This window comes from Trachypithecus francoisi, unplaced genomic scaffold, assembly GCF_009764315.1.
Source record: "Trachypithecus francoisi isolate TF-2019V2 unplaced genomic scaffold, Tfra_2.0 Lachesis_group0, whole genome shotgun sequence".
NCBI classification, from domain to species: Eukaryota; Metazoa; Chordata; class Mammalia; order Primates; family Cercopithecidae; genus Trachypithecus; species Trachypithecus francoisi.
The window spans coordinates 56,114,806-56,129,860 of NW_022681453.1; the positions used below are offsets into that span (position 1 = coordinate 56,114,806).

The following is a 15,055-nucleotide window of genomic DNA, read 5'->3' on the forward strand; positions in this document are numbered from 1 at the left end:
GGCACCCAGGCTCTCGGCTCAGCAGACAGACCTCTGGGCTATTTGTGGGAGAAGCAGATGTGGAAAGCAACAGAGAGCTAAAATTCTGGAAAGTTTCATGCCCTCCTCTTGCTGGTGTGGCTCACTGCCTGTCCTATCCTGGTGGGATGTTGTTGCAGGAGGACATCGATCTCAGGGAACTGGAAGACGAACACTGGCTCTGCAATGCTGGAGCAGATCGCCATGTCAGACAGGTGAGTGAGAGAAGGAGTCCAGTTTCCCACCCAGTGAGAGGGAGACTTCCTTAGATGAAGTTTAGGAATTAAACTCTGTCCAAAGGGAGTCACAAAGCAAACAGGACAGATAAAACGTTTTACAAAAGGCCCAAGTATCCCATTTAACAAGATCAGTCAGGACTGATGATAAAGACAGATGATAGAGATAAAGACTGCCATACCATAGGTAAAAGCCTCCTGAGGCCTCACCAGAAGCAGATGCTGGCACCATGCTTTTTGTATAGTCTGCAGAACCATGAACCAAAATAAACCTTTTTTTTTTTTTTTCATAATTACCTAGCCTCAAGTATTCCTTTATAGCAACACAAAACAGACTAATCAAGGAGTGAGGTGTTGCTATAAAGATACCTGAAAATGTGGAATTGGCTTTGGAACTGGGTAACGGGCAGAGGTTGGAAGAGTTGAAGGGCTCAGAAGATAGGAAGCTGAGGGAAAGTTCAGAACTTCTTAGAGACTGGTTAAGTGGTTGTGACCAAAATGCTCATAAAAATATAGATGGTGAAGGCCAGGCTAACAGGTCTCAGATGGAAATAAGAAACTTGCTGGGAACTGAAGCAAAGGTCACACTTGCCACTCCATAGCAAAGAATTTGACTGCATTGTGTCCATGCCCTAGGGATTTATGGAAGGCTGAATTTAGGGATGATGACCTAGAGTATCTGGTGGAAGAAGTTTCTAAGCAGCAAGTGGTCAAGTAGCATGGCTTCTTCTAACAGCCTATGGGAAAAGATGACTGTACATACCATAGAAGCTCCAAGGAAGGAGTAATTAGCATGGGCTGGAATAGCCAAGGAGGCCTTCTAGAGGTGGTGAGAACTGCTTTGGGTCTGCAAAAATGGGTAGGATCTGGAAAGCAGATGGAGGAGGGCACTGTAAATAAGGGTATGTGCTTGATGCACGTAGATGGAGGGAGCAGTGGGGATGGGAGGTGGGAGAGATGGAGGCAGCAAGGAGAGCCTGACCGGCAAGCAAGCTTTGTGGTGAGCGAATTGCCCCAGCTTCAGGACACCTCCCCATCACCTCCAGGTACAAACTGTGGGTGGACACCTGCTCTGAGATGTTTGGCGGCCTGGACATCTGTGCCGTCAAAGCTGTACATGGCAAAGATGGGAAAGACTACATTTTTGAGGTAAGTCTGGACCAAGCAGTAAGAGATAACTCCCAAGGCTTAAGAACTATGTGGGCAGCTCAGACTGCCTTTAATTTAGGGTCTCCTGAACCATGGAAATGTTCCAGCAAGATCAGTGGGTAGCTATTGTTTCCAACCTGCTAGGCTGATCCACACCAGGAGTAAAAGATGTTGGATATGGGTTCCTGGGATACTAGCCATTCCTCTGGGAAGGCTGTAGTGATGTTACCATTCTCTGTCTCAGAAAGCCACCCTTGGGAGTCATTCTGTCCAATCTGCTCATTTTACAGGTGAGGAAACTGAGGCCTAACACCATGAACATGTTCCCAAGACCACAGAGTGAATCAGTGTCTCAGCCGGGCACCAGATGCAGGACATTCTTCTTAGCATCTCTCTGAGCCTTGGAGACACTACTCTGCTTGGTCCTCTAACACAACTTTGCTGACTCCCTTTTCCTGTTTTAAAGGAAAGCCAGTGGCAGTATGAATCCTTCCACACTTCCTACCCAATCTGGCTGGGAGCAGGAAAGACTCCTTGCTAAGAGTTTGGTGGTATTTCCAGGATATTGGTGTCAGAAGCCCAAAGTAGGCTTCAAATTCAGAATCTCTCTCATTTCCTGCATGGTCTGTAACCTTCTGAATGGTCACACCTCTCCTTGCTAGGTGGGCCTCTGTTTTCTCACCCATAATTGAGAAAGTTGGACTATGGAGTCTGTGAGACAGACACTTCCTAAAGGATGAAAACACTGATCTGAGCCTTGAGGTACAGGAAGAACCAGGATTGGTGGTGAGAAGGAAGGGCATCCCAGTTCAGGTACAGAGGGATGAACCTGGTCATTTAGTGAGCAGAGCATGCTTGGAGACAGAGATTCTGTGGGTGAAAAGTAATAGAGATGAAAAGCGCATGCTCCTAATCAGAGATTTAAGGGGATGCCTTTCACATCTACCTGCTCCCTGCCTGCAAACTTTTGCGCCCCGAGGCTCTACCCTCTCCTTGCTTTCTACCTCTCTGGCTACCTTCATTCAGCAATTTGTGGTCTCACTGAGCCCTGGCATGGGTAAAGCCTGGGGAAAAGACCTGAGGCAAAGGTTTGTAGAAGGTAGTGACAAAGATCCTATTTCTGCAAATGATCATACTTCCAACTGAAGACAAGAACTCCTGCTTCATCTCCAGTCCATCTCTGCTGGCTTAATTCCTACCCATTCTGAAAGATTGTACCAGGCCTTTTATGTTTCCAGACCCCTTTCCTCACCTGGGACACGTCTCCCACCAGGTCATGGACTGTAGCATGCCACTGATTGGGGAACATCAGGTGGAGGACAGGCAACTGATCACCGAACTAGTCATCAGCAGGATGAACCAGCTACTGTCCAGGACTCCTGCCCTGTCTCCTCAGAGACCCCTAACAACCCAGCAGCCACAGGTAAGCAGCTAGGAAGAGACATAGCAGAGCCAAGAACCATTCCCAAGCCCACTGCTCTAGATGTTGGTGGCCTAAAGAATGGAGTACAGGCCAGATGCCCACAGGCCTAAATGGGATCTAAGAAGACATCTCCCTCTTCCTTCCCTTCCCTTTCCCCTGGAGGCCTGATTATTTTTCACCACCCTTTATAGGGGCCTTCTCAGCAATCTGCAATATCAGTTATATAATTAACCAGAGGAGCACTGGATCTCTTTCCTCTGAACCTGAAGTCTCCAGGGAACCAGAGCCAGTTTCACCTGGGACTCAGGATGCTCCCAATTTTAAACTGAGAGGTATTTGAAGAAGAGCTGGGTCACATCACTTACTGTCTGTTCACTGCTTCACTGTGTCGAGCCTGCTATCTTTGTAAATAAGGAAGGCTTTTTCTGAGAAATAAGCTGGTCTGGAAAGGGGAGAATCAGGTCCCTCATTCTGGGAGAGAGTGACAAAGCAAAATTCAAATTAGAAATCTTTCTTTCCTAAGAGAGAAGTGGCCTTCTTCAGTCGGCCAATCACACTCATGGCAACAGCATTCGAGCTGCGGGTCTAGTGGGAAATCCACACTGAAGTTTTGTGGAACATCAGACCCTGTGGCAGGGAAAGGTCTTTATTCCCATGCAAGAGGGATCTCATCTTTCAAAAGTATCCCCAACTCCACTAAATGTTTATACTATGAAATGTTAAGAACTTGGGACAATGAATCAAAAACTGAATCTTAAGTCTAGCTCTTCCTCTAAATAGCTGTGTAAGTTTGTGGGGAAATGACTAGCCTTTCTTGGGCTCAAGTTTTATTATTTATAAATGAGAATTCTCTCAGATAGCTTTCCTTCAAAATCCAACTTTAAACAGGGAGGTAGAATAGAATAGTGATTCAGAGTGTGGGCTTTGAAGTGAGAACTACCCAAATTTGAATCCTAGACTCTTTATTTATTAGCTTTGTGACCAGCACATAAAACAGTGTAACAATTGATAAGTCAGTTCCCTCTCTGGATCTCAAGTTTCCCCACTGATATCTAGAGACCTTTTATGCTCTGAAAATTTCTTTGAGTAGAATACTTCCATCTTCACTAATCCTGATAAATGGGAACTTCTGGGCTAATAAATGTGGACCCTGACTCTTTCTGGGTATCTGAGTTGAGAATAGCCCTGTGTGGTGGTATGTTGTTATATATTAGCTCTTATGAGTGTTTTAGTTACTAGAGAATCACAGTAGGGTAACTAGGAAAACAAAAGTTAATTGCCTGTTAGAGATACAAACCCACTATTTAATTACTATATTTAACTAGAGATGATAAAAAGATTATAAAGGGTAAAAAAATCAGGCCTATGGTGAGATTTTATGATTTTGTAAATGTGATGGAATCAAGATATGTGAATCCTAGTTCTGCCCTTTAGTCCACAATAGATAATGAGAGAGAATCTGCAAACCAGATTACTGCTTGTCCTTGCTGTAGCAGAAGAGTGACAAGTAGTCCCTTCTTCCCTTTAATACTGAGAAAAACAGAGAACATCTGGTAGTATCTTAAAGAATTTATGACAGGGTAAGAGAACCTGACATTACCCAGACAGAATGGGCTGCTCTGGGATTCTGTGAAGGGCCCTTAAGTACTTACAAAATGTGTAAACTTTCTTGACCCTCTACAAGGAAAGTCATTCTGAACTAAAATGAAGGCCATGCTAAGAGTCAGGAGACCTGCATGTAGCTCTGTCCTTGCCACTGCTTACCAGGTGACCTTGGGTAGGTTTCTTCCCATTTCTGTGCCTCAGCATCTTTGTGTCTAAAATTAAAGGTTGAACACACTAAGATCCCTTGTAGCAAGACAATCCATATTATACAAAATGGTATCTAAAGTATAAAAGTTAAGAAGCGAAGAGATAATTTACAGAACAAAATTCTCTACCCCACAAAAAGCATTAGCCCTTCTTTGGTATAAGCCCCTTATTTTATAAACATTAAATGTTGTAGCTTGAACATTTTGTAAGAGAAATCTACAATATGTCAGCATCAAGGCAGAAAACATAGCAAGGAATAAGCTCCCTAAATATAGCATCTCTTTCAGAAATTCCTTGTAGCAAAGTCAGTTTGACTCAAGGATAAGCTTTTTTTGCTCAGCCTTATATTCATATCCAAAGGATATTGTGGAATGCATACCATGCTGGGAGTCAGGACACACAAGGGCTAATCCTCACTCTGCTATAACATTATGTGACCTTGGGCAAGTCACTTCCCGTCTCTAGACCTCTGTTTCCTCACCTATAAAATGGAGTTGAAATAGATGATGTCTAGATCCCTTTCAGTTCTAACGCTGCATAATACCTGGAGTTAGCCAAACTGCAAAGTCTGAAGTTAGCCAACCTGCAAAGTCTCCGTAAGACCCTCACTCCTAACATCACCTGAAAGTTCAGGAAGTTCCTAAAACCACTCTCAGGTTTGACAGTTCTCTGGAAGAACTCAGAACTCACTGAAAGCTATTATACTCACAGTTACAGTATATTATGGAGAAAGGATACAGGTCAAAACTAAGCCAAAGGAAGATGTGTAGAGCAGAATTTGGGAGGGTTTCAAACACAAAACTTACATTAGTTAGGGCTCATTCCCCTCCTGGCTTTGATATGTGACAATATGCATAGAGTATTAACAACTGAGAAAGCTCCTCTGAGCTTCAGTGTTCACAGTTTTTATTGGGGCTTCATCATGTAGGCATGACTGATTGATCACCTGGTTGAACTCAGCCTCTGGCTCCTCCCTCCTTGGAGGTCAGGATAATACCATGTGGCCTGAAGGACCTACTGTGAGTGACAAGAGACACTCCTATCACTCCAGAAACTCCAGGAGTGTAGAGGTTACTTCCAAGGAGCCAAAGACAAAGGCTAGAATTCTCTTAGGGCAAAGCCAAATTCTTTACTACACACATGATTAAGTTAATATAGCAAATGTTTCTCAAATACTTTCAGCCCCTGTGGGCAAGAACTATGCCTTATTGATCTGCATTTCCGTTGACTAACATGGAAATGCAGAGTGTGCGCTTAAAATTAGTTAATAGCCTTAGGACTTAAAGTTGCTGTCCAAAACGTTTATATTCTAAATTGAAATAATGAGTGAATTCAGAGGTCATCATTTCTCTGATGGTATCTTCTGGTAACCTCTATGAGCTTCCTCCTGAGCCTTGTGCCTTGACCTCAGGCCACCCAGAAGGCAGAAGACATCCAACAGTCAGCCACAGTTGTCAAAACTCCACAACTTGAGCTTAAAGCCATGACTGTACTGGTCATATTCCCACCTCCAATTTCCTCTAGATAATAGCACATTTTCAGTGGTTACATTTGAGCAGACATTTCAGCCATCATAAGTCCAGGACTATGGAACCGTCAAACTAGATTACCTTCGTGTCCCTGCTATCACATCCACCCACTTATCTGCACCTCCACCCACATGAATCTGCTGTAAGGCTCACCCTCCACTTGTGACCTAAATTCTATCTCCTTTTTGTTTTCAAGTGTCTTCTCTCTTCTCCACCATCAATTTCTCTTTTTCCAAAAGATTATTGGAAAGTTGTTTTAGCCACTGTCTCCCTTTTACCACATTTTCTCTCCTGTCCTCTCTAGTCAGCATCCCATTCCCACCATCCCACTGAAATTGCCCTTGTCAAAGTCACCTCCATGAGGCCAGGTGCCATGACTCATGCCTGTAATCCCAGCACTTTGGGAGGCCAAGGCAGGCGGATCACAAGGTCAGGAGTTCGAGACTAGCCTGGCCAACATAGTGAAACCCCATCTCTACTAAAAGTACAAAAATTAGCTGGGTGTGGTGGCAGGTGCCTGTAATCCCAGCTACTTGGGAGGCTGAGGCAGGAGAATCACTTGAACCCGGGAAGTGGAGATTGCAGTGAGCCGAGATTGCACCACTGCACCTGGGTGACAGAGGCGAGACTCTGTCTCAAAAAAAAAAAAGTGATCTCCATGTCACTGAGTCCAGTGGTCACTTTTGTTCTAATCTTTCAGACTTTTCAGTAGCATTTGATGCAGTTGACTACTCCCTCCTCTAAACACTATTTTCTAGGCCCCTGAGACCCCACCCTTGCTTGGTTTTCATTCTACATCATTGGCTTCCCCTTCTTGGCCTCCTTTGCTGATTCTTCCACTTCTGTTGAGTGTCTAAACATCAGTGCCCCAGAACTTGGTCAATGTATATATTTGTTGGTGGTCTTGGCCAGCCCGTATCTATCTCCTGCCCTGACCACCCCTTCAAACTCCAGACTCACATTTCTAATTCTTGGTTGACACCCTTACTTGCATATCTTAAGGGCACCCTAAACATAACACAGAACTCTAGTTTTTCCTCTTAATCTTGTCCCCACAACACTGTTTTTCCCAAGCAATTTATGTAGGCCCCTACCTGCCTCTTTGCCCTTGTACTATCCTAACTGTTGCTCACTGTGCCCTAGCCACACTGGTAAGGACCTTTGTATTAGGCTGTGCTCCCTCTCTGAAATGCTCTTCCCTCTTAGTTTTGCGTTTTTTTGAGACGGAGTCTCACTCTGTCGCCAGGCTGGAGTGCAGTGGTGCATCTCAGCTCAGTGCAACCTTCGCCTCCTGGGTTCAAGCGATTCCCCTGCCTCAGCCTCCCAAGTAGTTGGGACTACAGGCACGTGCCACCACGCCCAGCTAATTTTTTGTATTTTAGTAGAGATGGGATTTCACCATGTTGGCCAAGATGGTCTCGATCTCCTGACCTCATGATCCACCTGCCTTGGCCTCCCAAAGTGCTGGGATTACAGGCATGAGCCACTGTGCCCGGCAATAACTGGCTTTTCCTTAACAGTATAACTGATACTTCCTCAACTATCCAATCCAAAGCTGCCACCTAATCACTGGCTACCACCTCTCCCTTCTTTACTTTTTTGCATAGTGCTTACTACCAGTTGAGATTATTCTTGTCTATTTCATTGTCTCTTCTACTAAAATGTAAGGTTCTCAAGAGTACAGACTTGTTTATGGCTATATCTCTAGGGCAACAGTATCTAGCACCTAGTAGCCATTTAATACATCAAGGGTGTACCAAGGGGAGGCAGGTGAGAGTGGTTTGCCCAGGTGCAAGCAGTTGACTATAGAAAATTTTTAAAATAACTAAGTTGGCCTGCTTTTTATTATCAACATATGATAGCAATTCTATACAGATGACGTTGATAAAATACTCTTCCCACCAAGCAAACCACTCCTACCCCACTCCCTTTGATGTGCCATTGTAATACATATTTGTTGAGTGAGTTCATCATTTGGAATAGGCATCTTTAACAGCCCTATCAGCCTATTGGATTGATGTCAGGTCCTATGGATGATCTTGGTAGTGTGCAAGTGGAAAGGATGTGAACCAAGGAACATTACCTGCATCCCAGCCAGGACTTTACATGGCCAGCTGAGCCCTTAGGTGTTGTCACTAACTTGCTCACAGGCATTGTCACCATTCCTCATAGGCGCCTCTTGCTGGCCTCTTTCTTCTGTGGCTGTGGAAGCTCAGGCTGAAAGAGCCTCTGGTCTGAGTCATAAGCCCTAGGAGCTGCTCCTGCCCAGAATTCTAGACCTAGACCAGCACAGACTTGTGGCTAGCTGCTTGTCTACCCTTCTCTCTTTCTCCTTCTCTATCCTTGCCCTTAGCTCTACCATTAGTGCTTTCATTTATTTGATTCCAGAGGAACACCTAAAGTGGGGACAGGGAGCTGGGACTTAGGGGTGAGGATGGTGATTAGAGGGCACACCTTACCTTGTTACCAGCCAGCTCCCTAGCCTGGGATGGATTAATTATAGAAAGCAAAGAGCAAAGACGTGGGGGTGGGCCTGAACCAGCTGCTGCACACATTTCAAAGGAATAGGGGAAGGGGCATAAGAAGCACTGGCCATGTCACCAAGAGCAGGGAGGTGAGTGGCAAAGCCTGATCTGGTTGATGACAGCTTGGCCTCAGCCTGGCCGGACTGCCAGCTTGTGGGCTGCTGTGACGGTCAGCGGCAGCTACTGACCCTCTGTCTCTGTACATGGACTCTGAAATGCTTGAGAGAGACTGTTCTCGAGGTGGCAGTGACACCTGGTGGCCATTGATGGCCAAAGCCTCTAGGCTCTATACCTACAGAGTCTCTTCCCTGTACCACTGCCTTCCCACCACCCCTCCTACACATTCACTGACTTTTGGGGTCTCTTGTCTAGGATCTGAGCTGGGCCTTGCATCCTAGGGCTCTGGTGAGGTGTGGGCTGCTCTTCAGATTCCCAGGAACCAGGGAGAGAACTTCAGGGGGACAGAGCTTTCAGGCCATGCCAGTAGAGATGGCATCTGGTCTTCTCCTTCATGTGGCTAATGTTTTTCTCATTTCTCATTATACTGGTTCCACTTTTTTTATTTTCCTGTAAAATTCTCCAGAGCCAGAAGACTGAATTGCCCATGCAGGAATTTCAGACACTGACGGACTGAGATGGGAACTGTTCTCTCTTCAGTGTCCCTCAGTTATGCCACAGAGCTGGCTTCCCATTTGACTGGTGGATTAGACCCATGGGGAATGATTCTAAGACTCAGCCTTTGGAAGCATTCATATACATTTGGTGTCCAGAATGAAAATGAGCCTCTTCTCCTACCCTGAGCTGATCAGAGCACATCTGAAGTATTTCTAGTCTGAGGGTTGCAGTATAACAACCCCCAACAATATAATTCTAACTCCAGTCAGAATGTGCTCAGAGGAGAGAAACCAGGAGGTTGAGGCAATTGGCAAATCTGTGCTATGAGTAAAAGTTAAAGGAATTGCAGTTGAATAGCAGACATCTCCAGGAGTGCATTAATTAATATCTTTAGCTCTCTGATGCTGTCATGGGGTAGAACTGATTCCAAAAGGCAAATCTGCTTGGTTTTGAACCAGTGTAGGGAATAAGCTCTCTAACACTCAGAAATGGTATGCGGCTGCCACATAGTTGCTGACGTTGAGCAGGATGAGCAGCTTGTAAGGCACATGGTGAAAGGCAAGGGCTGGGGACTGGGGCTGTTGGAACAGGTAACTTATACAATCTCCTTCCAAGCCTGACATGCTGGGATGCAGACTGTGTACAGCCACGGGACCTGGGAAAGGCTGTGATGAGAATTCAGAATTGAAGGACTGAGGCTGAATAACCTCTGGTCTCTGGTGGGACATTCTACCAGGCCTTTTTTATATGGGTTCTCTGGTATAAAAAGAAACAAAACATTTTCAGCGAGGTTTTTCCAGCCACAAAGGCTCTGAAACAAGCTTGTCTAACCTGCAGCCCAGGATGGCTTTGAATGCGGCCCAACACAAATTCATAAACTTCCTTAAAACATTATGAGATATTTTGCAGTTTTGTTTTTTTTTTTAGCTCATCAGCCATCGTTAGTGTTAGTGTATGTGGCCCATGAAAGCCAAAAGATTAGCTGCCCTGTTCTAAAAAATATGAGGTCTCCTAAGTGCAAGAAGACCAAGCCTAAGATGGGATTTCTTCACTCTGAGAAGTGGAATCTAAAGGGCTCTCCATTTAGGGAGGGGTCCAAAGGTCTCTCCGATCCCCAACATGGGACTAACAGGGCTTCACTTCAGCTTAGAAGAGGTAAATTTAGGACAAATGAAAGGCCTTCCTGCTTCCCACAGCAGGAATGGCTTTAGTGAATTTCTTCCCCAGTGAGTATAAGCTGAGAACGTGAGGAGATTTGGGGCAGGTTCAGATAAAGCCACTAGTGACTAGATCCCTTAACAGACTATTAAGAGAAGCTAACTATTCTGGGACTGTCTTAACTTTTCAGGGACATGTTTAATCATTTGAAGCTGACATTCTGACCTTGGGTGACCTGCCCCTCAGTGCCCCCAGAAGACTCAGGGACTGCCCCCATGGGATATTTCTTGGGTCCTAGGTTATGAGAGGGCCCCCCTCCCGGAGATGAGCTCTGCACACAGAGAAGCAACTCCCCCCAGGAGGGAAAGAGAAGCGGCTCATCCCTGGGCACCTTTTAGGAGGAGGAAGGAAGGTGGGCGCTGGTGACTGCAGGGGCAAGCCCAGAAAGATCCCAAGGTGCCTCAAAACATGCGGTCCCCTTTGCACCGACTAAACCTACAACCTCCCGACCACATTCTTTCCCGCTGCCTCATTCTCCCTGGGGTCCTAGACCGGGGGAGCGGGGCCTGGGGGAGCTGATCAGAATAGTTCTGTGGCGTGTCCGGCAAGGAGCTTGGCCTGGCCTCTTTCCTGGGGCCAGACCCTGGGACCCTTTCCCAATTTCCTGTCTCAGATATGCTGAGCAAGCACAGGCCTTCCTCCTTGGTTGGAGCAGCTGGTCTCAGGCCAACAGCTCACAAGTGTTGAGTCACTCAATGTCTTTCCTTCCTCAGCTTTCCATCCTGCTGGGACTTCAGGAGCTCCTTTCTCCAGCTTCTCTGCCGAAAGCCACGGGATGGCATTTTAAAGTTGCCTTTGACAAAAACCTACAAACCCTCATCCATGGGCTTGGTTTCTGTCGCAGACCAGTGATTTCCTTTCCAATCATCTCAAGGGCTAATATTTACCATTTTTGCAGGGACCTTGCAGGAACTAAGCAGTATACAGAAGGCATGGTATAACCCAGACCAGAATTCCCTATTCATGAAACTATGCATCAGGTGACAGGAAACCACACAACAATATCTTCTTCACTGATTCTAACATTAGACCTCCCTTCCTTTGGATTTATATTTATTATTTAATAATAGTAGGATGCTCAGTTACATTGTCTAACACTTTACAGTTTACAAAGCACACTCTTTAGTTTAAGCCTAACAATGCTTATTTAAGATGTCTTGGGCTGGCAAGTGTATCTTTGTTTCACATATCAGCAAAGAGAAGGCAACTGACTTGCCCAAGGTCACACAGCTGCTAAGCAGGAGAGCTGGATCTTCTGGGCCCCAGTTCAAGGAGTTCTCCACAATACCGTGCACCCTGCCCTTTTGGTGCTCCGACTTCAACAGAGGGGAAGGTAAGAATGGAGTGAGCTGGGCATTTGTGACTCTATATGTAAGGAAAACCCTTGCATTTCTCCCTTAACAAGTGGTGGACCTACCAACCTGGAGAAGTCTCTGAGCTTCGCCAGCTCTCTCCTTCCTCCCTGGCTTCTCTGATCACTAAGCCCAGTGGATTGAGCATAGCAGGATACCAGCCCAATTAGCTTTGATAGAAGCAGCACACTCTCCTTGCCAAGCCCCTGAAAGCCTATACCTGCAAGACATCTCTGCACAGGCCCAATAACCCTAGGTCTTGCTGAGTTCAAGACTCTGTAGCTGGTCTTGAACTCTGTAGCTAAGAAAGGCTTGTCTCAGTTCTCACACACCTGAAGAACTGGGGAAAAAAATGCATAAACGAATTCATGGAAGCCCAGAGCCAGAAGGGCCTGTAGAAGTCATGTGCCTGCAGCTACGTGAGCCCCTCTGACCAGAGTTTGTCCAAGCACTGCTGAAATACCTCTCATGCCAGGAAGCTCACTACTACCCAAGCCAGCCCTTGACACTATTCAGATATACATTTGACTAATTTCAGTCTTCTACTAAGCCCTAGGTGCTTCCATGGTTACCTCATTTATACCATTTGGGAAACTGTGACTCAGGGTAGCTTGCCCAAAGTCACATGCATAAAGATGTCATTTTGAGACTGCTCACCATCCTATCTGCTCCATGTACCCATGTTTTTCTGCTAGCATCCCCCTTAAGAGGTAACCAGAACTGGTTGCAGTGCGCTCTCATGAGGCTTGATCAGCCAAAAGAACAGTGGTCCTATCACTTCCCCTTGTCAAGACACAGACATACCTCCAGCTGCATCTGATTTTTGGCAGCATCATTATAGTCTGACACCCTCTGAGCCTGTTGTCACTCTGTAAACCCAAGGTTGTCTGCGGTTTATTTATTTATGTATTTTTTTGAGACGGGGTCTCACTGTGTTGCCTAGGCTGGAATGCGGTGGCGTGATCCTGGCTCACTGCAGCATCCACCTCCCAGGCTCAAGCTATCCTCTTGCCTCAGCCTTCTGGATAGCTGGGACTATAAGCACATGCCACCATACCCACCTAATTTTTGTATTTTTTGCAGAGACAGCGTTTCATCATGTTATCCAGGCTGGTCTCGAACTCCTGGGCTCAGTGATCCGCGCATCTCAGCCTCCCACAGTGTTGGTATTACAGGCGTGAGCTGCGCCCAGTTGGGTTTTTTCTTATGCTACTATAAGGTCATTTATTCCCCTTCCATTTTGTGTACAGCTAGGCACAAGCACTGAACTTCACATTCTTACCTGTTTGAATCAATCCAACTTCCTGAGCAAAACTCTGCCTCTCAGTCTGGCCATGAGTTCCTGCTGCTGTGGGCTGGCTCCATGCCAGACTTTGGCAGTGACGCCAGAGTGGCCAGACTTCTGTGGAATTCGGCATCCCAGGATGCTCTGGGTGACTGGAAACAGATCCCATGGTAGCCAAGCCCCACAGGGAATAGGCCTGGAGACCCTAGCTGACAGCAGGCTTGTGGGTGGAGCCAGGGAGTCTCAGCCTGGCAAGGGACAGTCCTTGGGAACTCTCCTCCCCACCTCCTGTAGCCCCTGAGAAGTCTTCCATACACAATCTCAGTGGAGCCGGGGCCAAGAGAAGCTTCCTAGGCGCCATCAAGGGTGGCCAAAGCATATTCCCAGGCTCCAGCCCAAAGGACTGCCTCTGGGAGCTCTTCCTCTGAAGCCTGGAGAAGGGCACTTCTGGGCTTAGTTCATTCGTGGGTGTCTTACATATATATTTCCATGGCTGAGGAAAGAGAAGGCTAGCCTGCATGGTATGATCACCCCTGTGAGCTCAACCTGTGTCTGGAGTTCTACCATTAAAGCTTAATCTATGGGATTTAAAATGTTTTCTTGGAATCACAGTTTCACAGGATTGGAAGGAACCTTAGCATTCATCCAGTCAATCTCATATTTAAAGAAGGAATATTATCTATGATGTCTTTGTCAGGTCATTCACTACCCACTATGTGAACACATACATCTACCTCCCAAAACAGCCTATCTCACTGTTTTTGCAAAAGAAAGTTCTTCTTATAAGTGAAAGTCTGCCTAGACCTTTTTTGCCCACTGGCCCTGGTTCTGCTCTCATGCCACATAGTTTTCTGTAACCCTCTCTGGGAGGAGAACATCGTCAGCTGCTCTTGGCCAGCATTTGAGATGATGCACTGGGACCCTTCAGTGGCACCGGACGTGAGGCCCGAGGGGAGGGACCAGCGAGAGCCAGTCCAGCAGCTTCACAAACTGTGACTTTTTCTGTCCTTCACCTAAGTATCTGTCTCTGACCATGAGAGGCTGTGATGTTGAAGGCATGGGCCAGACTAGCAAATGAACAGTAGAGAATCAGGCCTGGACTGAGCAGCTGTTTATGACATAAAGGAGGGAGAAGGCTAGAAAGGGTGAGCCCAGCCATGCTGAAGCAATCAGGAGTGCTGATGAAATAGTGTCTACCTCATACAGTGAGGTACAGAGAGAGTACACAATAGTGCACCCATGTTACTTGGAACACAGTAAGCACTCCATAAATGTCAGCTCTAGATGATTTAGAGAAGTTAAGAGACACAACTAGAAAAAAGGTTTAGGAGGATAATAGGTAGCCCCAGAGAAGACAGATTGGAAAGAAAGAGATGAAAGAATTAGGAGACTCATCTAGCAAGAAATGATAAAGGCCTGACTAAAGTTAGTCAAGGGAAGATGGTGACTCAGACACCAGGAGGGAAAAGTGGAGGAGTCCTGAAGGCTGATGGGATGGAGTGGTTTCCAGCTGGGTTCCCAGGTGTGGGTATTGCAGTGTCAGGCTCAGACTGTGCCTTATGGATTCCAAGAAGGTCCCCAGAAGAGGAGAAAGGAAGTAGTGTTCTCACTGTGACTTGTGGGAGATTGGGGGTTATGGTAGAATGGGGCACTCTCTGATGTGGTGGCACTGAGGACATTTCAAAGGCCCCCTCCTGGTTACGATCCCAAATCCTCTCAGTAGAACAGTTCCGAGTAATGCGGTTAAAAGACTGTGATACTGAGAAGGTAACACTTCCCTGGCAGTGGAGCTGAAAACAGGCCGTAATAGGCAGGGAGATAAGTAGCCAGAATGGGATGCCCAAGGGAAATGGGGAACAGGAGGAGAAGCAGCTTTAATGTGGGAGTACGGCT

At 46.3% G+C, this 15,055-nt stretch overlaps 1 protein-coding gene across 2 annotated transcripts in view; it reads left to right on the top strand.

Annotated features, from left to right (window-relative positions):
• Positions 1-15,055, top strand: part of SYN2 (synapsin II) — a 192,796-nt gene that overhangs the window by 168,286 nt on the left and 9,455 nt on the right. For both annotated transcript variants that reach the window (XM_033210706.1, XM_033210705.1), the window contains exons 8-10: positions 159-233; positions 1,301-1,403; positions 2,677-2,826. In XM_033210706.1, the coding sequence (XP_033066597.1) occupies positions 159-233; positions 1,301-1,403; positions 2,677-2,826 (328 nt within the window). The remainder of the gene's footprint in view (positions 1-158; positions 234-1,300; positions 1,404-2,676; positions 2,827-15,055) is intronic.